Raw genomic sequence first — 19,367 nt, 5'->3', positions numbered from 1 at the left:
TTAAAAAACAAACGAAAACACAAAATGTGAACCCAAATCCAACCAACCAAAAACCAACACCAAAACACCCTCCAAATTTCTTGTAGCTGAAATTTTGGTAGATGTAAATTATGTTTTAGGATTCTTTACTTGATGTATATGAAATTTAAGAGTTCTTCATTTTTTTAAGTTTACCATTTATTTATAGTTTGGTGCAGCAATGAAAAATATCTAAATTATATTTCATTAAAATTATGCTCCAGGAAAATAAAAATAAATAAAATGTGTTTTTGTGCCTATCCACAAACAGAGAGGTAATAAATTAGAAACCCTTCCATACAAACATAAGTGTTTCTGCAATCAGGAATGTTCGTTTTTATTTTGGGATACTTCACATTCATATTCTGGATTACAATGAAACTAAAAATATGTCAGTTTGGAAAATTTCATTCAAGTTCTGTTTTAAATTTTTCAATTCTATAAGTCAAAAGGCAAAAAAAAAGCTGATTCAAATACTTAACATCAAAATCAATTATTAATTAGAAGAAAAAAAAGTAGTTAGATGTTTCATAAACATTTTATTCTGAAACCTAAAACACAGGCTCTCTGGCTACCATTTTTCACTGTCATCATTTACATGTAGAAAGGAGCTTGCTCTGCAATTTTTGATTGCTTAAAGAGATGTTCTGCTCTTGAGGCTCAGTACCCTGAGTACCAGAAGCTCTCTTGTCCCCACTGGACTCAAGTGCAAGTTGTGCATCTTCAGCAGCCAAAGAAAAAGCACCTATCGTTACATTTTGAACTATGAACACAGTATATATTTCCTACTGAAAGGACAATACTGAAAGACCATTAGTACAAGTGCCGAGAAGCAAAACTCATTAGTTTGGACTAGCTGCCATCTGATGTGATCACATGAGCTTGAGCTGTTTGGAGAGGCACACCCAGAATTCATAATTTACTTTTTCTTTAAACAGCTAACACATCATAACCATGACCAGAAGAAGATCACTAATATTGCACTATTAGTGCAATACTAAACTTGGGAGAGCTAGAGAGAGGCTTAGCTTTATAACAGACAGCTAAAGCCCAACTTTCTGTATCCATAACCATGATATAGTCTAATTAATCATACGTCTCTGCTTTTTCTGTGCTATTTCTGTTTCAGTTTGTTTACTGAGTTAGGGAAAGAATCAGCAACAGGCAAATGTAAATTTAGCTCTTTCTAATTTTCAGCAAATTGACTCAGCAATTGAATTACCATTCTTGTGACATTGTTTAAGACAAAGTGCTCAAATGCTACTTTAGCATAGTGAAAAGGTCTTCTGCAAGCATATAAGGAAAAACGAATTCAAATTTTTTTATAGTTTCATTTTATCAAGAGTTCAGTGCAATATAGGATGTGATATGGTCTTATCAAGAAACATGGCATATACTGTAATCAAAATATTTGCACATGCCATATACAAGATACCGTATGAAGACACAATGCTAAGGCCTAAAGATAGAAAAATTTTTACACAATGCATTTCTGGTTTTAATCAAAATTTCCACATTTTCCAAGGACATGTTCTTCAAACAGCACACATACACACATCCATCCATGCTTGTGTCTCATAAAAAAAAGCATTAAAAAAGTATTTTAAGCTTAATATTCTTTTTTTCACATACATTCTCTTTTACATTCTTTGCAGACGTGTTGTGGGATAATTTCAGGTATTTAGCAAATGTTAAATGGATGTTGCTTCAAATCTGACAGGAATACTAGCAATTTTATTGGTTTATATGACATCAAATAGCTGCACTAAAAAATGTGGTCATGTAGTACTATCAATACTAAAGGCATTAGGCTGTAGCATAGCTCAGAGTTTACAGAAAGCAACAAGAGTGAAAAGCAACAGACTCAAAAGGGGAAGCATTCTTAGTGCATCTGAATAAAGCTGTGAAATGTGAGCTTTGTACTTATCTCTAACATCATGCTGTTGCTGCTTACATCAGAATGAGTGTGTTAAGTTTAATGTTTGCATAGCAGGACAATAAGACTAATTAAATAGCTCTTATTGAAGCTGAACTTAAAAAGTAAAAATGTTCACTATAAAAGAAGGGAACCTGAGTAGAAAATTAGCTCACAGGTAGAGACAAAGAGAACAAAGGTCAGCATTTGCCAATTGCTACTCTGAGGTTTCAACAGCTAAAGGGAATTCAGCCTTTTCCTAATTCAAACAAAATCTGTGGAAGCCTCAAATGCCAATGTGAGATAACTGCTATCAAATGTTACAGATTATATCTCAGCTACTGTTGTACTTACTACTTGCACTTCAATATGAACTTTTCTTCATCTTTTTTCTTTTTTGACTTACTCCAACAAAGTACAAGCTAATGTACAGATTAATAGATAAATACAACACATTAGAACATGCTTTATATGAAGAAGCTTATATGAAGAAGCTTAGGAGCAGACACTAAATTCTTCTTCTTCTTCTTCGTATTATTATTATTATTATTATTATTATTATTATTATTATTATTATTATTATTATTATTATGTCATGAATAATCTTTTTAGTCACTAAACCAGGTCACTGAAAAGAAGAATGCTTCCCAGGTGATGTAAGTTAGAATAGAACATGCAAGATGTTTAATGATCAGTAAGGGAGCCCAATGCATTTTTACAATTCCAAACAAATTCTTTAAGTTCGGATCTGATTATCCTGATTATCACATGTTTTTATGTGCTGATATTTGATTATTATTTACCCTTCAACACTTTTATCTTCCAGACTCAAAGAAGACAGCTCATCCAGAACAAGCAGGAACTAAAGAGTAAAATATCACTTGCAGCTTTAGTTTAAAATTGCCCTAAATTTTTGTTACATAGATAAATACATATTAACTCAGATGTGGCAAAACAAATGCTGAGGTCACTTGACTCTGATTTTAACTATAAGCATGGTTCTGGTTTTAAGGATAAGCATATAAAGTATTGAAATCCTAGCTGTTCTGCAAGTCTATTCTGAACTACGTGATTTCATTGGCACAAAACAATAACACAGAAGAATAAAACTATGTTACGAAGTTCAGTTTATGAAGTTGGGTATCTAATTTCATGTTATCTCTACTATTATTACAATACAACATAGAAGTAACCTTCACCTTAAATATTACCGAAACCTCATGAATCTTGCTGATGTAAAGATCACTGTATATCACAGCAGTCCTTGGGGATGCACAGCAGAATACAGTACACCTTCAATGCTCAGCAGTACAGAGATAAACAACACTGACAAGTAAATATATTGACATGACATATGTCAAATATATTGCCTAGGACCCATTGCAATTTATGCTCAATGAGAAGATTGTGTCTTGCAAACTGTTGTTCTTGAACCATCAACATGTGCAATGCTTACACAAAGATTAGAGTGTGATGGCAGTACGATGACAGGTGCAACCACCTGCCTTTGATTACAGGATATCTTGATAGATTACATTAAGATGGCTGTTCCCCATGGCTTACTACTTCTGTTACATTCTTTACAGTAAATCTGGTTCATTAATGTAATAGTTGTATTCTTGCCACTTTTCCTTCCCTTTTCCTGTTTGGTCTACTGGACTTCCTCTTACTAGATTGCGAAATACAGTGGACATAGAGACTATTAGTTTCAGTAATTTCAGAGAAACAGGCATGCTACAGCTAGAACCAGAAAATAAATTACAGAAAGACTCTAGATGGACAAAAAAGATTATAAATTTGATTGTTTTGATTTTGTACTTAAAAGCATAAATTCGTAGAGTTTAGTGAAAATTTTCAGATTTCTTTAGTGTAATTTTTTTATTAATTTGGAAGTCATTCTTCATTATCATCTTGCCCAAAATGTTCTCTCAAATACCTCACTTAAAATCTCAGTTTGAAACCTTACCTTGAAACCTTACATGGCATGGATATGATTGCAAATTTCACTTCTTGGTGAGAAAGGTATGATGTTTGTCTGAAGTAAATTTTCTAAATATATCAAGAAAGTATGGCTGCTGGACATTAGAAAGCCAAATACGTTTTTCCAAATTCGCACCATTTGTGAAATGGTAAAGGAATAAAGCATCAAGTTGTTTCATTCAAACCGTGCTAAAGAATGCTGTTTCTGCTTGTTTATTCCAAGAAAGGGGACGTACGTTCCAGATTTGCACTCATGTTATGAAGGTTATCATATCACCCTCAGTATTTCTACATTTAATTACAATTCTCAGCATGAAAGAAAGGTAAGTATGTGGGCACTGCTTCTGATACACAAACTTCTTGGAGCTATCCAGCAATGCTTGCTTCAGTCCAGTAATATTAAACACACTTTAAAAAACAATCACTCTTCGAGAAATTGATCTAGACACCTCTTATGTTTTGGTGACACAGCAAGACTTGGTGTGCACTTTAGTTTTGGCTTAGTAATCTCAAAAACTTTATCATAGGAAATACCTTATGCACTCACACATTATTTATCATCAGTGAATGATCTTCAAAGCTAAGGGTGCCTCAAGGAGGCTTTATAATCAGGAGGTCATTGTAAGCACCCTTTCTGAACAGGGAGAGCAGGGAGTTTAGTGTGTTACCAACACAGTGTTTTCCCCAGTATTACAGGATCCTTCATCATAATTCTTCCATTATAAAGACCTTGGGTTCTTGGATTTACTCTTTTTCATTGCTCTTTCATCATTCCTACCCTCTTTCTTCATCCTGTTGTCTGTTCTTACTCATCCACTGATGTCTGTCTTCATATCTTTAATTACATGTGATATTCCCTTGAAAAAATACTTTCTTGACTCACAGTAATTTTTTTTCCTCATTCTCTCTCTTCCCATAAAGGTGATGAGAAATCCTTGAGGAAGAACTGAAATTAATGGTATACCCTGATCCAATATATGCGGAGAGCAGAAAAATAATATTATGGAATTTAAAAAAATATTCAGAAGGCAGAGAGCCTGCATTAAGGCTCTGGTGTGACAAAAGGGAAGGATAAAAAGCCTTTCTAGCATGACAACACAATCTCCACTAGATTCTTTAAATGCAGTATGGAAATCTGGAAAGATATCCACTCTATCCTGCAGAACACTAGCCCTTTGAAAAAATAAAAGAAACAAACTTTTTCTCTTAACTTTACAAGCAAACATCTACATTATGCTGAAAAATTATTCAACAACACATACACTGATATAGACTCCAAGCATTCATTTAAATTTCACCACATGTAAACATGTTTTTTAATCAGTGGTTATTCCAACGAATTATATATTCATCATAATTTATGCTGCAGACTCAAAACTGAGGTTGCTGTCTGACAACACTAAATAAGCACTTAGTAAGGTTAAGCTCATGGTCATCCAAAATACAGACTATATGTAAGGCAATTCAAGAATCTGTATTACAGAGATTATAGGTGGTGCACTAGAGACCAAGCACAAACTGATTACAGCCAGATTATTAACCCATGTGACTACCTATGTGTTAGACTGATTTGCAGTGACCCTAAGAAATCTTTCTTGCTAGAAAAATACAACATCAGGGGTTGAATGCTTACTGCTAGAATCTGTGAAAACAAAAATTATTATGGGATTTATTCCTAATGTACTAATAGAAACAGGTATGTGGATTTGGTTTTTCGTAGTAGAACAAACAACTGCCTTAAAAAAATGCTCAACTCTTCTCAGTTTCTTGTGGTAACATTATGCAAGGTCTTGAAAATTCCTAAAGTCAAAAAGGTGTCACATGATGCAAGAATCTCTCAGGATAAATTGTGACATTTATTCTGCAGCACTTTTCCTGCATGCATCCTTCATGCAAATACTTAAGTACTGACTGTGCCTCAGTTTTGCATTATGAAGGTTTACCGTGTTACTTGTTGCAGTCTACAATAAAAGTTTATAAATGTAGAAAACACATTTTGTTTTTTCATCTAATCCTATCTGTTGTTATGTACCAAATTAAAAAACACCTTTCCTTTCTGTTTAGGTGGGAAGATGGAACAGACTAGTCATTTCATTCTCACAGACTAGTTCAAGAAGTGCACCATTAAATGGGAGAAGCAAAGGCAAAATTACAACTTCACTCTATTTTCTTAAGTAATAGAGAGCCTTTCATTGTTAAGACAGAACTCAGACTCACTGTGCATTTGTTCGGCTTCTCTCCTGAGTGGACTCTCATGTGAATCAGCAGTTTGTAACGGGCATTAAATGGCTTGAACCTTCGAGGGCACCCTGCCCAGAAGCAGGTAAAGTCTTCTCCCTTCCTCTGGTCTATGTGGATCTTCTCTATGTGCTTCACAAGCTCCTCCTGATGGTCATACAGCTTCCCACAGTCAACCCAGCAACAGCCATGCTTGCCATTGAAATCCTCCAGCTCTCCATCTTCTTCCAGCGGGGTGCCCGGGGCAGGAGACAGTGCCTGCAGCGCGGGGACGTGGCTGGGGAGGCTGTGCAGGTGCCGGCGCTGGTGAGCATGGTACGGCGGGGGCGGCCCTTGAGGAGGAGGCGGTGGCAGCACCAGGGCTGAAAGAGGCATGTCAGCGATAGGGCCCGAGAAGTCACCCAGCTCTTCGTTTCTCAGGACGCCCATTGCTTGGCTGTCCATGGGCAGCACACCCTGCTGGATCACCATGTTATTTGTGGCAACCATCTGCAAGCTGGCTTGCTCCAGCTGCTGCATCCGCTGGTACTCACCTCTCCCGTTCTCAACATATCCTGGAAAAGTGACAGTGCCACTCGCCATGTGGAAGCCTTTCTGGGCTGTTGAAACAGAGCAGTTTTGTGGTATACACCTTCCTCTCACTCCCAAAAAATGTCCATAGACCTCAGGCTGTGGGGAGACGTTTCCTGGCGATGCCCTGGAGCTGTTGATGTAGGCCACCAGAGAAGTTGGGGACGTACGAATGATTGTATTGAACTCAATCCCAATGCCGTCAGACAGAGGAGATACCGAGAGTGCTCTCTTTTTGGAGCGGGCTGATTGACACCAGACTGAGGACTGGCAAGGACTAGAGTAAGGAGAATTCTTATTTTCCATGCCATATAAGTAGGATGGTAATGAGTCACTGGATGTAGATGCTTCAGGCAAAAAATTTATTAAGTCCCCCAGCTCACTGCCATTTTGTAAACCATGGTCAGGAGGAACAGAAGAAAGTGTCCTGTACCTATGTGACCACTCTTGTTCAACACTCAGAGGGGAGTGACGTTCTGACAAGCTTAATGTTGTAGAGGCCAGAGTCTCACATGACAAAAGTGACCTGAAATAAAGGTAAAATAAAGTAAGCAGTTAGACAATTCAGAAGTAGATCTTTTACCTTCACACGCATGCTTAAAATTAAGGAAAGGCTTCATGTGAGAAAAGCTCTCCCTAATACTAGGTGCTCAAGTTTAGCACACTCTGTCAATGTACCAGTAGTTATACAAAGGCAATATACATGTAAAAAGGTCACTTAGGAAGCCAACTTTAAAACTTCAAGATTTTTAAAGAAAGTTACTGTAAAGATTCTTGATTCACCACTGCAGAAATTATTGCATGTCTTTTCATCAGTTGTGGTGTAAATAGATGTGGACTTCTGAAGCCAAAGCATTATTTTCCTGCCGTCTATGAAACCCATAATGATTTAAGTCATCTATTATTTTTGCTTGAAAAAAACAGAAAGAAAGCTAATCCAAAGAGAATGGATATTCAACCTGTATTACAATGACTTTGTCAATTGTAATACATACAAATACTTCCATACAGAAGTTTTATATATCAAGTTTACAAATACACACATTATCTAACTTTACAAAACAAACAAAATAAATGAGTAATGCAGGAGAACTGGTTGAAGAGGTTTTCTAGATTTGATTTAAAGAGGTATCTGCCTCCAAGTCAGCAATCAAAATTTTTCACAAAAGTGTAATCTTGCTGTTATCAAGCATTTTTCAGAGAGATATTATGGAACTTCACTATTCCTGCAAATATTCTTTGATTAGCTTGAAAACCCTCAATATACAGGCTCTTAAAAGTATTGTTTTCTTCAGAAAGGGATAAAAAGGAAATAAAAGGGGCATCAAGGGCCCTGAGTCATAGCTGTAAATGCTGGCTGAAGGTTAACGGGATTTATTTCTTTGTTTCCAGTTCACACCCAGGCAGATTTGGATTTCCTACCAGCTAGTGGTGCTATCAGTATATAAATTTCTATTTTTAAGGAGCTCTTACAATAGAAAGAACTGGTTATGTATCTAGATAAACCTGACAATCTCCCAGAAGCCTCTACATCTTATGTTTTGAGAATTAATTATTTGGTTTATTATTTTAACGACACAGTTTTGAAGAAGCACAAAATTTCAATGACAGATCAAGGACACTGGAGGGGAAGCTTGGCGCAGCCTGTGAGAGAGAAGAAGTAGTTTGCAGGTGCTGTAAGATAGCTCACAAACAGGGAAAATGTAGCTTAAAAGAGCAGCAAGCCTTGCTGTGGTGACCAATGGGAGAGACATTTAAACGCCCCTTTGCGCAAGATACTTGCTCTGTAATGCATGGTTGATCTGCTGTGTCAGAATAAGAAACGTCCTGTTCTGATTCAATGTCAGGGCAGGGTACTGTCATGGACCTTACGTGACTCCATGAGGGTTTAAACGGCACTTGCAAAACAGACTACAGACAGAAAGCACAATTAGCATGCTGACTACAATTTGCATTGGGAGAAATGAGAAAAATGAGACTGCTCTATCAGGCCAGCCTTGTGTGCCACTTAGATCTAAAGGGATGACTGTTTGTGAAAAAGTTGGTTTGGGCTGTTGTCAACAGGCTTTGTTAAAGGACAGTCCATTATAGGGCGATTAAATCATGCTAGTATGTTGTGACCCCAAATACAGATCCACAGTTTTCAACACAGCAAGACAAGTAAGTAAGGTTTGATTTCTCCATGCTACCATTCACACCTAGAAAATACAAGGAGAGGGTAGGGGTGTTCTTTAAATTTTTATTTTTCTTTAAATTTTTATTTTCTCTTCTATAAATAAAGAAAAAGAAATTGTGCATTAATAAAAGTCTATTTTTATACTGACAAGAGTTTTAAGCAGATATATAGTATGGCCAGTGTCATACAAAAAGCTATTAATGCCTAACACAAAGGGGCATATCCATTGGTGAATCTGAAGAAAAACTGGTTTTTAAAAGTCTCATCATAATAGGACAAAAATAAAAAGCTGGCCCAGAATTTCAAGTATACAATAAGTAAGAGCCAGCTAATCTGAAGAAGCTGCAGCACTTCAGCATCTAAATTCAGAAAATACTAAAAATTCTGGCTCCCTAAAAAATGAAGATTTATTTAAAATTCAGCCAACACTGTGACTGAGTAGTTTTCTAATAGGAGGAAGATAAATACACCTAATGTGAGGTGACCAGATCTATCAGGGTGCCAGAATCTCCGATGGTACTAATTGGTGCATCTGCTTATTGTAAACCAAACCGGCTTGAATTTGGACCAGATCTTTCATTAACATTTACAAGAGATTACTTTTCAATTACATTGTATTCTCCCTTTGTGTACAGAGGCCACAATATCAGAGTATAATCCAGAATCCTAAACATAAAGATGGAAGAGGGAAAACTATGTTTTTCTCTCTTTTTATGGTCTTCTATTTACTAGCCAAGAACACTTTGCTCTTTCCCAGGTCTTTTTCTGACTTGCATCAAAGCAAATGGCATGGATGTAACATGTGGACTATTTTTGCTTTCATCCTCCATAACACTTCCTATACTGAGTACAAAAATCTAGTTTGTGACTATATAACAGCTTTTATTTAATAAAAAAGTCCTATCATACACATCTGGTTTGATGCAACACAACTGAATACTCCAAAACAGGTCTGCAGAAACTCAAAAAATATGGGGAAGGTTTTATCCCCCATGGTCTGTACACCAGAATCTGATGCTATGTGTAGCAAAACTCTCTTTTTGCCAACTGATTTCTTTCTTCCATCAGTAAAAATCAAGAAAATTCACTTCAGCTTTGGTAAATTCAACAAATAATCTGGTTTGGGTTGAGCTGCCAGAACACAGTTCATAGTGCCTGAGAGATAAAATCTAGAGAAAGCACTCTGCCCAGGAAGAACCAGCCAACTTCACTTAGGCAAAAGCAGTTCATAGTTCAAGAAATTTAATCAAAACAACCCAAAAAAGCTCAAAACTGTACAACAAATAACCAACCTCCCCAAAAAACACAAACAAAGAAAAAAAATGCCACACTGTTTTGACAGTGTGAGTTAGAATCTGGCTTTAAACTTGCTTTGCCCTATCAAACAAATTGAGGTAAAAACTGCTGAAATTGACATTCTTTGTATGATAAACTTATTTTATAACACCTTCATTGATAAATCATTAAAAGGTACTCTAGGGACACCACAGCCTTGATTCTGACAGAGTTTCAACTTGAGTTTGCCCTTAGTAAATGTTTATTTGAAATAAAATCAAAACTGTATAACTCAGTACTGACATGATACATCCAACCACACATTCAGTGTTTGGAACCACATAGGCACACCTAAAACTTAAGTATGTAACAATTGGATGTATGTAATTATATTTTTCTAGCATCAGTTTTATTTGATCTGAAAGGCATCTCTATTTGGATTTGTCATTTGTCATCATCTTAGCACTGAATGGTTTTTGCTGACATGTCTACATAGGAAGCATAATTAATTTTTTAAATTTTCCCAGGGGGCTCAGTCTTCACAACTAAAGTGACAGAAATGTTAAAAATTATCTTAAGAGTAAAGGGAGGTTTTATTCCATTTGCAAAGTGCCAATTTCAATTATTTCAGGAATGTCTCTTGGCTTGTAATAAAGCAACACAGTAAATTAAACTGCTTTGAGAATAAAGACTCTTATGGTCTTTTGTAAATAAAAACTACATTTCAACTCAATAGGCAATGGGGAATGTAGATTCCAAAATAATACACTGGAATATTTTCTCACTGTATTTCTAACATCCAGGTATGTGCCCAATGTACTTATAGGGTGGTTCTCAAAAACCTGTTTTCCTCTAATTAATGTTTGCTGACAAAACTCAAACTCATAATCTCTAACTTATTTAAGCATTTAAAATTAATTAATAAATGTTTATCTGTGGGGTAGTGATATAAAAAGGCAACATTTACAGGAAGTGGTCATTGTTTTCTTTACCTACATAACAGAACTAGGAAAACAAATTTTCAAGGACACTTGTTCTGATTAATTATCAGATGGTAAACAAGCCATTTGAAAGCAAGTGCATTTAATGAGGAGAGAGGAACATGTGCAGAGCATTTATGGTTTTTTTGTCTGTCCTTGATGTTATTTGAAAGACATTAACACAGCACACTTAGCACTATGGAGATGTAACGTGTGGACTATTTTTGCTTCCATCCTCCATAACACTTCCTATACCAAGTACAAAAATCTAGCTTGTGACTATAAAACAGCCTTTATTTAATAAAAAAATCCTATCATACACAGATTTTGTGTGGCCAAATTTCACCCATTATTTGAATGATCCAAACATGAAGCATGATTATAGTTGATCTGAATTAAATTGCATGGAATTCAATTTCCCATGGCATAACAGAGAATGATTTTCTGATTTTAATAACCAGAAATGTTGCATTGCAATCACAGCAGAATTAAAACCCCCTCCTTTTAAAGTATTAAATATAAAAAGGTAATTGAGGACCTTGTATCTGATGGAGAGGCACTCAGGCTGGAAGCATCCATAGACCTGTGTAAGCTAGGGCTGATCTGGCTGCATGCTGTTGAAAGCTGATTCGCTGAAGGTGAAAGAGGTCTCAGTTGTTGAACTGTCATGGGATTGCTGGTGACTATTGCATTGTTGCCACTGCCTTTTCCAATGGATTTGCCCTTGTGTCCATAACCAAAACTTCCTAAAATAAACAAAGCAGGTTAGTATTTCTCTCTCATGAATCCATGATGAGGCACAGAACTCGCATTGTAGCATTGCATGAACTCTTGTCATCTAACTCCCTCATTTTTATCACATCACTTTGCAAACTCCAGAAAGTAATGGGAATCTTCGGATGAGGACAAAACAGGGGACCCACACAAGAATTTTGCGAACTTCTCAAAACATAAATAGCAATATTCTACAGGGGAATTGATAGATTATGCATGTGTAAAACATGTGCTGAAGTACAAGACCAGGCATGATGGAAAAACATCAGAATAAGCACCCCAGGTAAAAAGCCCTCAGCTGAAGGACAGCTCTCTATGAAGAAGACAGGAAGGGAGAACCCAAGGAGGTTGCTAGAAGAGCACCGTGCCCTGAGTCCTACCAAACCCTGCAGCTGCAATCCATAGCAAGCTCTTCCATCATTCCTACCACTACCCATGCATAAAGCAAGGAGACTCTGATATGCATGCAGACTGCAGTGCTGGCTGAGTAGTTTCACTAGCAGGAGAGAGTTACAGCTGGAACCCAGCATTCTTCAAGCTGGACCCAGCATTCCTCAGAGGTCTAGGTAGAGGAATCTCATCTGAATCAAACTGAGAAGCATTCTGGACTTTCTTTAAAGGCCACAGTCTGCTTTTATTAACTGCTGCCATGACTCAACCTGAGTAGCACAAAAGGTAGCTGGCCACCGGGACATACCTTCAAAATGCCCAGTGTACTTTCTGTTGTGATTTAGATCACAGATGGTAGTTTACAAAATTGCCTCCATTAAAACACATTGAGATTAGAAAGTTAAAATGCATGTCATAATATGGAAGTTTTTGGACATTAGCAAATTCTCATCACAGCTGAAAATTAATAATTAGACAATTCACATTTCTAGCTGCTTCCCTGTTCAGAATACTCCACAAAGCAGGACAGCAACATCAGGACAAACAGTGAAAAGTATTTCTATGTAAACCATTTTCCTAAATTAAATCTACTTTTGAAGCGGGCATACAACTCACACAACTTTTTCTCCAGGTTCTTCAGATGGGTTGCGGACTGCAAAGAGATGTACATTAAGGCATTAATGGCTCCCCCCGTCAAAGGAAGAAAATCCAAATCCTTCAATTCCCTCCAGATCAAATACTTTCAAGGACAAACATGTTAAGAGAATTCCTGATTCTGCACTCAGAATGATCCCCACACTGATCCCCACTGTGGACACCACAACAAAGCATTTAAGCTCTTGTAGGATTACAGTCTGTTCCCACTACAGATGTTCAATTAAATAAAAAGAAAAAGAGAAGGTATTTCAATTTCTTTCCTGTGAAGCAAGAAAGTACATATTTTGAACTCAATAAACCTGAATCAATGTGCTTCTCAGCAGTTGATTTTATAATGTTACAGAGAGTTAAACTGGAACCAGTAGCAAACATTAGGCAAAAAATTTAAATTGCATCTGATAATAACATGAATACTACTCCTCTTAGCAAAACCCTGGATGGGGTGAAATAAATTTACAAGCTCCATTCACACTATAAAAAATACATAATACAACTTAATATACCTATATGTATGTGTGTACCATAAATGTTCAGTTAGGTATTTTTTAGAAAAGTGCCTTTAGTATGTAGAATCAAAGATATTCTGCACCAAATTATATAAAAGTGTACTATAACAATGGAGGAAACCCAACTGGGTTTGACACTGAAACACAGTTGTAATGCTTGGAGAGTGTATGTACATACATATATACATGCATATATACATATATATATATATATATATATATATATATATGTGCGTGTGTGTGTGTGTGTGTGTGTGTATGTATATATGCATGTATGGAATACTTAATAATACATCAACCTACTAATTAGCATTGAGAAAATGTACCAAATATATACTGATCTTTTCCTGGATGATGCCATTAACACCCTTTACTTAAAGGCCACTTTAAACAAATTTCAGTAGTAACAATAATATCCGCTTTATCATATCAGCAAATCAAGGACTGTGTATTTGTCAGATTTCCATTAGGGAAAGGCCATATGTCATCTCAAATAACAATCTGCAATGATACAGTGAAATTACTGTTTACTCATTACTAAATCTGAGTTGCTTGAAGCTTACATGTTGGGGAAAAAAAAACAAATCCCAGCAGAAAAACCAGAAAAGGGAGTAGTGCCAAACCAGTGCTGTAAAATACAGAAAGCTGCATCCTTAATGCATCCTGGTTTCCCTTTCAATAACAGGGTCTGCTATTATTATCTGTGTATAAACAGTACCTCAGGGATGCCAACAGCAGGTAAGAAAATTTCCTGTGTTATGGTAAGGATGATGAGAAAAAATGGCCTGGTTGCTAGCCATTGAACGGAAAACATAAGAAATTAAGTACTTTGAGGAGATTGTATTACTGGAATGATAAACAAAAGTTATGCAAGACTCTAGTCCTCAGGAACATTTGTTTGGACTTTTCTCTTATGCAAAAACAGAAGCAAAAGATTTTCTTCTTTTTACCATTGACAAGCATTTGCTGTTATAACAAAAAAATTACAATTCTTCCACTGAAAAAAGGCAGGGAAGATTATCATGGAAGAATAAATCATCAGTTCCCACCACTGAAAGAGACTGCAAAGTAAAAGTTTGCTGCTGTGAAAAGCAAAGTCATAACATTTCATCAGCTGCTTCATATAGGCATAAATGTGTCAAAAGACCATCATTAATAGCTTGCCCATGCCCTGCAGGTCACTGAACAATATCAATTTGATCTGAATCAGGCAGCAGCAATGTTGAACTAAGTCTGAGCACAAGAGTGGAAGCTTATGCCAGCTTCAAGCCCACTACGAAAGTACAGACCACATCTGATGTAGGATAAAGTTAAACAGGCTAGTTCCAACATGGACCTGGCCTGTCATGAGCCTGCTGCTGAAAGGCAAGCTGTCAGAACGTGTGCTCAAAAGCTCTGCATAAATGTCAGAATGCTATCTCCAGCATCAGCATATGGTATCACATACCCAGAGTGCCAGTCCAGGTTCCCTGTATCATTGTTCTGAAGCCTGGAAATGTCTGGATAGTGTAAGGACAACTAGAAATTCCTCGATGCCTTGAATCCACACCAGCTGAGATAAACAGGAAACTCTCAGGAGAATGCCAGTAGGTTTAAATGACTGTAAATTCTAAGAAAAATATGTAAGCCAATATTTTAAATAAGCCAAAGAAGTAGTTTCTTTTCCTTTATACTAGGATATAGATCAGGAGACAGTCCAATAAAGCCAACAGGAACTAAGGAGGTGGAATCAGTCCTGCAGTAGCTCATTGTAAGAGTTACAGTTAACCAGAGCAGGTGCTTTATTCTAAATAAACATAATAACACATAAATCAAAACTGCTCCTTATCAACATATAACAGTAATACTTAACAAGTAGAAACAGTAAAAAAAAATATGGAAATATTTTAATCCATTCACTTCCTCATTCATTGGGCTGCCTGTTTTCCCTGTTTATTCTCTATAGTTGGTTAACAGCTAAGCTTCACTCAACCTTGAAATGCAAAATTATTTCACTGTAATCTTCTGAAGAACACTCAAAGAATGCAGAAAAATACAACTGCTTTAGATACACAGAATTTTAGATGAGATTTTCTTAATTTATGTAATTCCCTTACTTTTTGGAGAAAGAATCCGATATGAAATCAGTTTCACTTAAAAACCATTTTCTTTTATCAGATATTGACTGAAATCAACCAATTTCTTTGCCTATTTCTTTATGTAAAGAGCAGTCATTTGTTCATTCGTCCAAGTATCTCAGTTTAAAAAAAAAAAGCTACTTCACCAAACCTTTGAAATTGTAAACTATGCTTTCCATATATAAATCATGGTCAACAAAAACATACAAAAGCAAAACCAGTTTTAATTGTCAGGTGTTCTGAAACACACTACATACATATCAAATATATAACACCAGATCAAATTCAAACATCTCTTTGATTAATAAATTCTATAGTTACTGTACTAATCATCATGAAACAAAGCTACTAAAGTAGCTTTGATCTGAAAACCTCTCTCATTACTGTTAGAGTAACAGCTAGAAATAAAAGCATTATAATAAGAGAGCAAAAGTGACTTTCCCTAGGGGATTTTCTGTGTACACATACACAGAAAATGTATGCGTTAAGAGCTTTAGAAGTGGTTGGTTTTAATGTTTCCCTTGTATTGGGTTTCCAGTCTTGTTTCTGTGGACTCTCTATTCACCAAAATGGGGGGAAAAGGGCACAAGCAAAACAGCATGTTGTAAGACCATAAATACGGTAGAGGACAGAGACCATAGGAATAAGGTAGATTGTGTGAATGTATTCTTCACATAGATTAAACTCACCACGGCTGTTTGAAAACACGTTTGGCCTTTTTTCACAACACATTTAATCCTCTGGATGTTGCAGCCCCTACACCTTTACTGTCTGTCACCGTATCTGCCCGGTCATTGACACCCTATTTGGAGAGGGGGGGGGGAAGCAGGGGGGGCTTCACAGTGGCTGGTAACTCAAAAAACTCAAATGTTTACATAGAAGACTTGCTTCCCAATGGTAATATCTTAGTCCCTCTCACCTTGAGCGTGCCAAAGTTTTCAGGCTTCCCCTGCAGCAATTTCAGTTATTAATGACTGCTAGAGAGCTAGCACTTGTCCCTTTGCCCTTAAACTAAACGGCCACTTTTCTATTGTTTCTACAGCCACCTAGGAAACTCTGTTGCACAACAACTGTGTAGACAGAGACACCAGCTGCAGGGCAATGGATATCAGACCCCTGCGAACCTTCTTTAAGTGTGCTAAACTGAAGCTTCAAAGGGGAGCAAATATATTTTTAAAAGGCAGGCTAGAGGGAATATTGTCATTTGCCTCTTTGATCATATGATCAAATAAAATCTTTACTGATTTGGAAATCTGGGCTCCATCAAAGTAGCATCATACTCGGAGTCCAGATCTTTTTGGAAGACCTTGAAGTTTCTAGATGAACTAGAAAAAAGCTCAGTCACAAGTTTATTAGGTATGAGCTTTTTTTAAATAGCATGTAAGCTGGAGTTTTTCAGAGTACAAGTAAATTATTAAACTATGACTCAAAAAGTTGCTGAATTATCATTTGTGTTGCAAGTCTTACAAAATATTGTAGTTTCTCAACTACAATACACCACACAGCCACTACATACTAGTGAAACAGTGATTCTTAGCATTTATTATCTTTAAAAACAAAACAAAACAAAACAAACCCAAGGATTTGTAGTTAGAGAGAACATCCTGAAATTAAGATCCTAAAAGCTCACTGTTTTTAACATTATGGTTATGATTATAGATTATGGTTTCCTTAACACATTCAACAATGAAATTTAGTAACAGATTTTCTCCAAATCCCGTGTCAGTGTCCACTCTGAACAGCAAGATAGGCACACCATTAATCTGACTAGTACTGGATAACCCATGTTCTTCACTGTTTACAGAGACCTAATCTTTACAATCAATAAAAATAATCTCAAGAAAATACACTAAACAGAATTATAAGATGGCATGGTATTAAGAGACAGTACTGTGTATGCACTTTAAAGATTCTTCATGCTTTGAATCTTGTAAAGGCAGCTTTTTCACTATCAGGGTGCATTTGGTAAATTAACTTGCACTAATTTCCAATGTTACTTGCAATCTTTGTATGAAGTAATCAAGCATGTACTTTCAGCAACTCTACTGAGACAAAAGAGACTGACGAAGCACAATGAAAAACAATGTCTCCCTTCAACTGGAACCAAGGTAAAAAATTATCCAGAACCAACCAGTGAAAACAATACCTCACAGGTGATTAACTTAGCTGGTTTAGAGCAGACAGCAATGATATCACCTACTTCTATGGAACACTTTAACCACTAAATTTAAACAAATGAAAACAGTGGTCTTGTAATGACTAAACTAAGAATATATTATGAAACAGTCAGGTTCAGGAAACTTCCAGGAAAGCACAAACACAGTAAAACAAAGATTTTCAATTGGATCTACAAGCATCTGTAATATCTCATACTAATTTTGAATCCATTTTATCTATATCAGGAAGACCTATCACTTAGAAAAAAAGTTATTTAGAAAGCTACTTTGTTTTTTTTATTTTGCATAAAGCGTAAAACGTTATCAGTTAACTAGTGCACACACAAGTTAATGTTTAACTGAACTAAAATATAAATGTTTTAGCTGGAATGGGTAACTCCCTATTTGTTATCAGTAACATTAGATGACTTCTGCTTTTGTCCTTATTAGGCTAATATGGTATGTGCTTTTTTATTGCAGAAAACTTGGAGCTGTACACCTTTGGTTTGTGCTACTACTTTTCCATAGTATTAGCAACCAGTTTCTATTTACAAAACTTAGCCTGACAATTAGTTTGTATTTCTGAAATATTAATACATTGTGCAAGCCTCATAATCAAATAACTGGTACAAATCAAGAGAAACTCTATTAAAGTGCAATATATGTATATATCGGTGAATACTAACAGGGGAAAAAACCCAACAAGTTTCCTGTTTTAAGTTTCAGAATTGGCCAGCTTCTTAGAATACCACTACAATACAGACAATGAGAAAAGTATTATTATAATCAAAATGGAAATTTACAAGTATTTGAATGAACAGAAGATAATTGTATTGGAATTAGAGGTAATAAGAGATAATACCTTCCAGCTGCAGTGCCACTGGGCAATTACTGCCTGAATCTGACTTAAATAAACACAGAGCATTTATCAGTATGTGTGTGAGAGCACAGACTACAATTTCACTTACATGTGGCATTACTTATAAAAAAACTATATTTTTAAAACTTCTTCATATATTGTGAATTATAGGACACAAGTGAAATCAATAGGGAAACACTATGCCCAGCATTTTAAGAGTATTGCAGTCATCTGCAAAATAAATTAATTAATTCAAGCAATTTTGTTAGAATACTTTTTTGTTGATGCCATCTGATTGCAATGCAGCCAACTATGGAGGGGCAACAAGAAAACATTCTAGAAAAAATAATTCTCTGTACTAGGTAACACTTCATCTGCCACAACAACTTCTAGCACTGTTCAACATTCCCTTCACATCTGTGCTTTTCTTCATGCTAGAAATACATTCTTAGAATATTTTCCATTAATTCTTGATTTTCTTTCCCCTAAATTTAATTAAAACATGCTCAAATAGCTTCTGTTGTCGAAATGCTCTTAGTCTTTTGAAAATACCACATAGGAGCTTTGCTATCTGCAACTCTGGGCACATGTAGATCCATTACTCTAAAGACCTATTCCACATATCAAAGTAAATAAGCACAGCAATGTACCCCCTGTTCAGATATAATTTCTGACTTCTTGATGTGTTCACTGGACTGTTATCTATCATCTTTGTTGCACACTTTATCCATGTGTCTCCTGTCAGCTTGCCTGCAT

At 36.1% G+C, this 19,367-nt stretch overlaps 1 protein-coding gene across 7 annotated transcripts in view; it reads right to left on the bottom strand.

Moving 5' to 3' along the window:
* The window catches only part of GLIS3 (GLIS family zinc finger 3), a 155,800-nt gene that overhangs the window by 107,533 nt on the left and 28,900 nt on the right, over positions 1-19,367 (bottom strand). For 6 of the 7 annotated variants that reach the window (XR_013179898.1, XR_013179897.1, XR_013179899.1 and 3 more), the window contains exons 2-3: positions 11,691-11,898; positions 6,131-7,247 (exon numbers count right to left, since the gene is read on the bottom strand). Coding sequence is in view for 4 of the 7 variants with exons in the window: in XM_077171513.1 (XP_077027628.1) it covers positions 6,131-7,247; positions 11,691-11,821 (1,248 nt within the window). In the remaining 3 variants the exon portion in view is untranslated. The remainder of the gene's footprint in view (positions 1-6,130; positions 7,248-11,690; positions 11,899-19,367) is intronic. The other variant, XM_077171515.1, reaches the window with a different exon arrangement.

This window comes from Agelaius phoeniceus, chromosome Z (assembly GCF_051311805.1).
Source record: "Agelaius phoeniceus isolate bAgePho1 chromosome Z, bAgePho1.hap1, whole genome shotgun sequence".
NCBI lineage: Eukaryota > Metazoa > Chordata > Aves > Passeriformes > Icteridae > Agelaius > Agelaius phoeniceus.
Note: the sequence above shows the minus strand (reverse complement) of the source record. Positions and strands in the feature narration are given on the sequence as shown.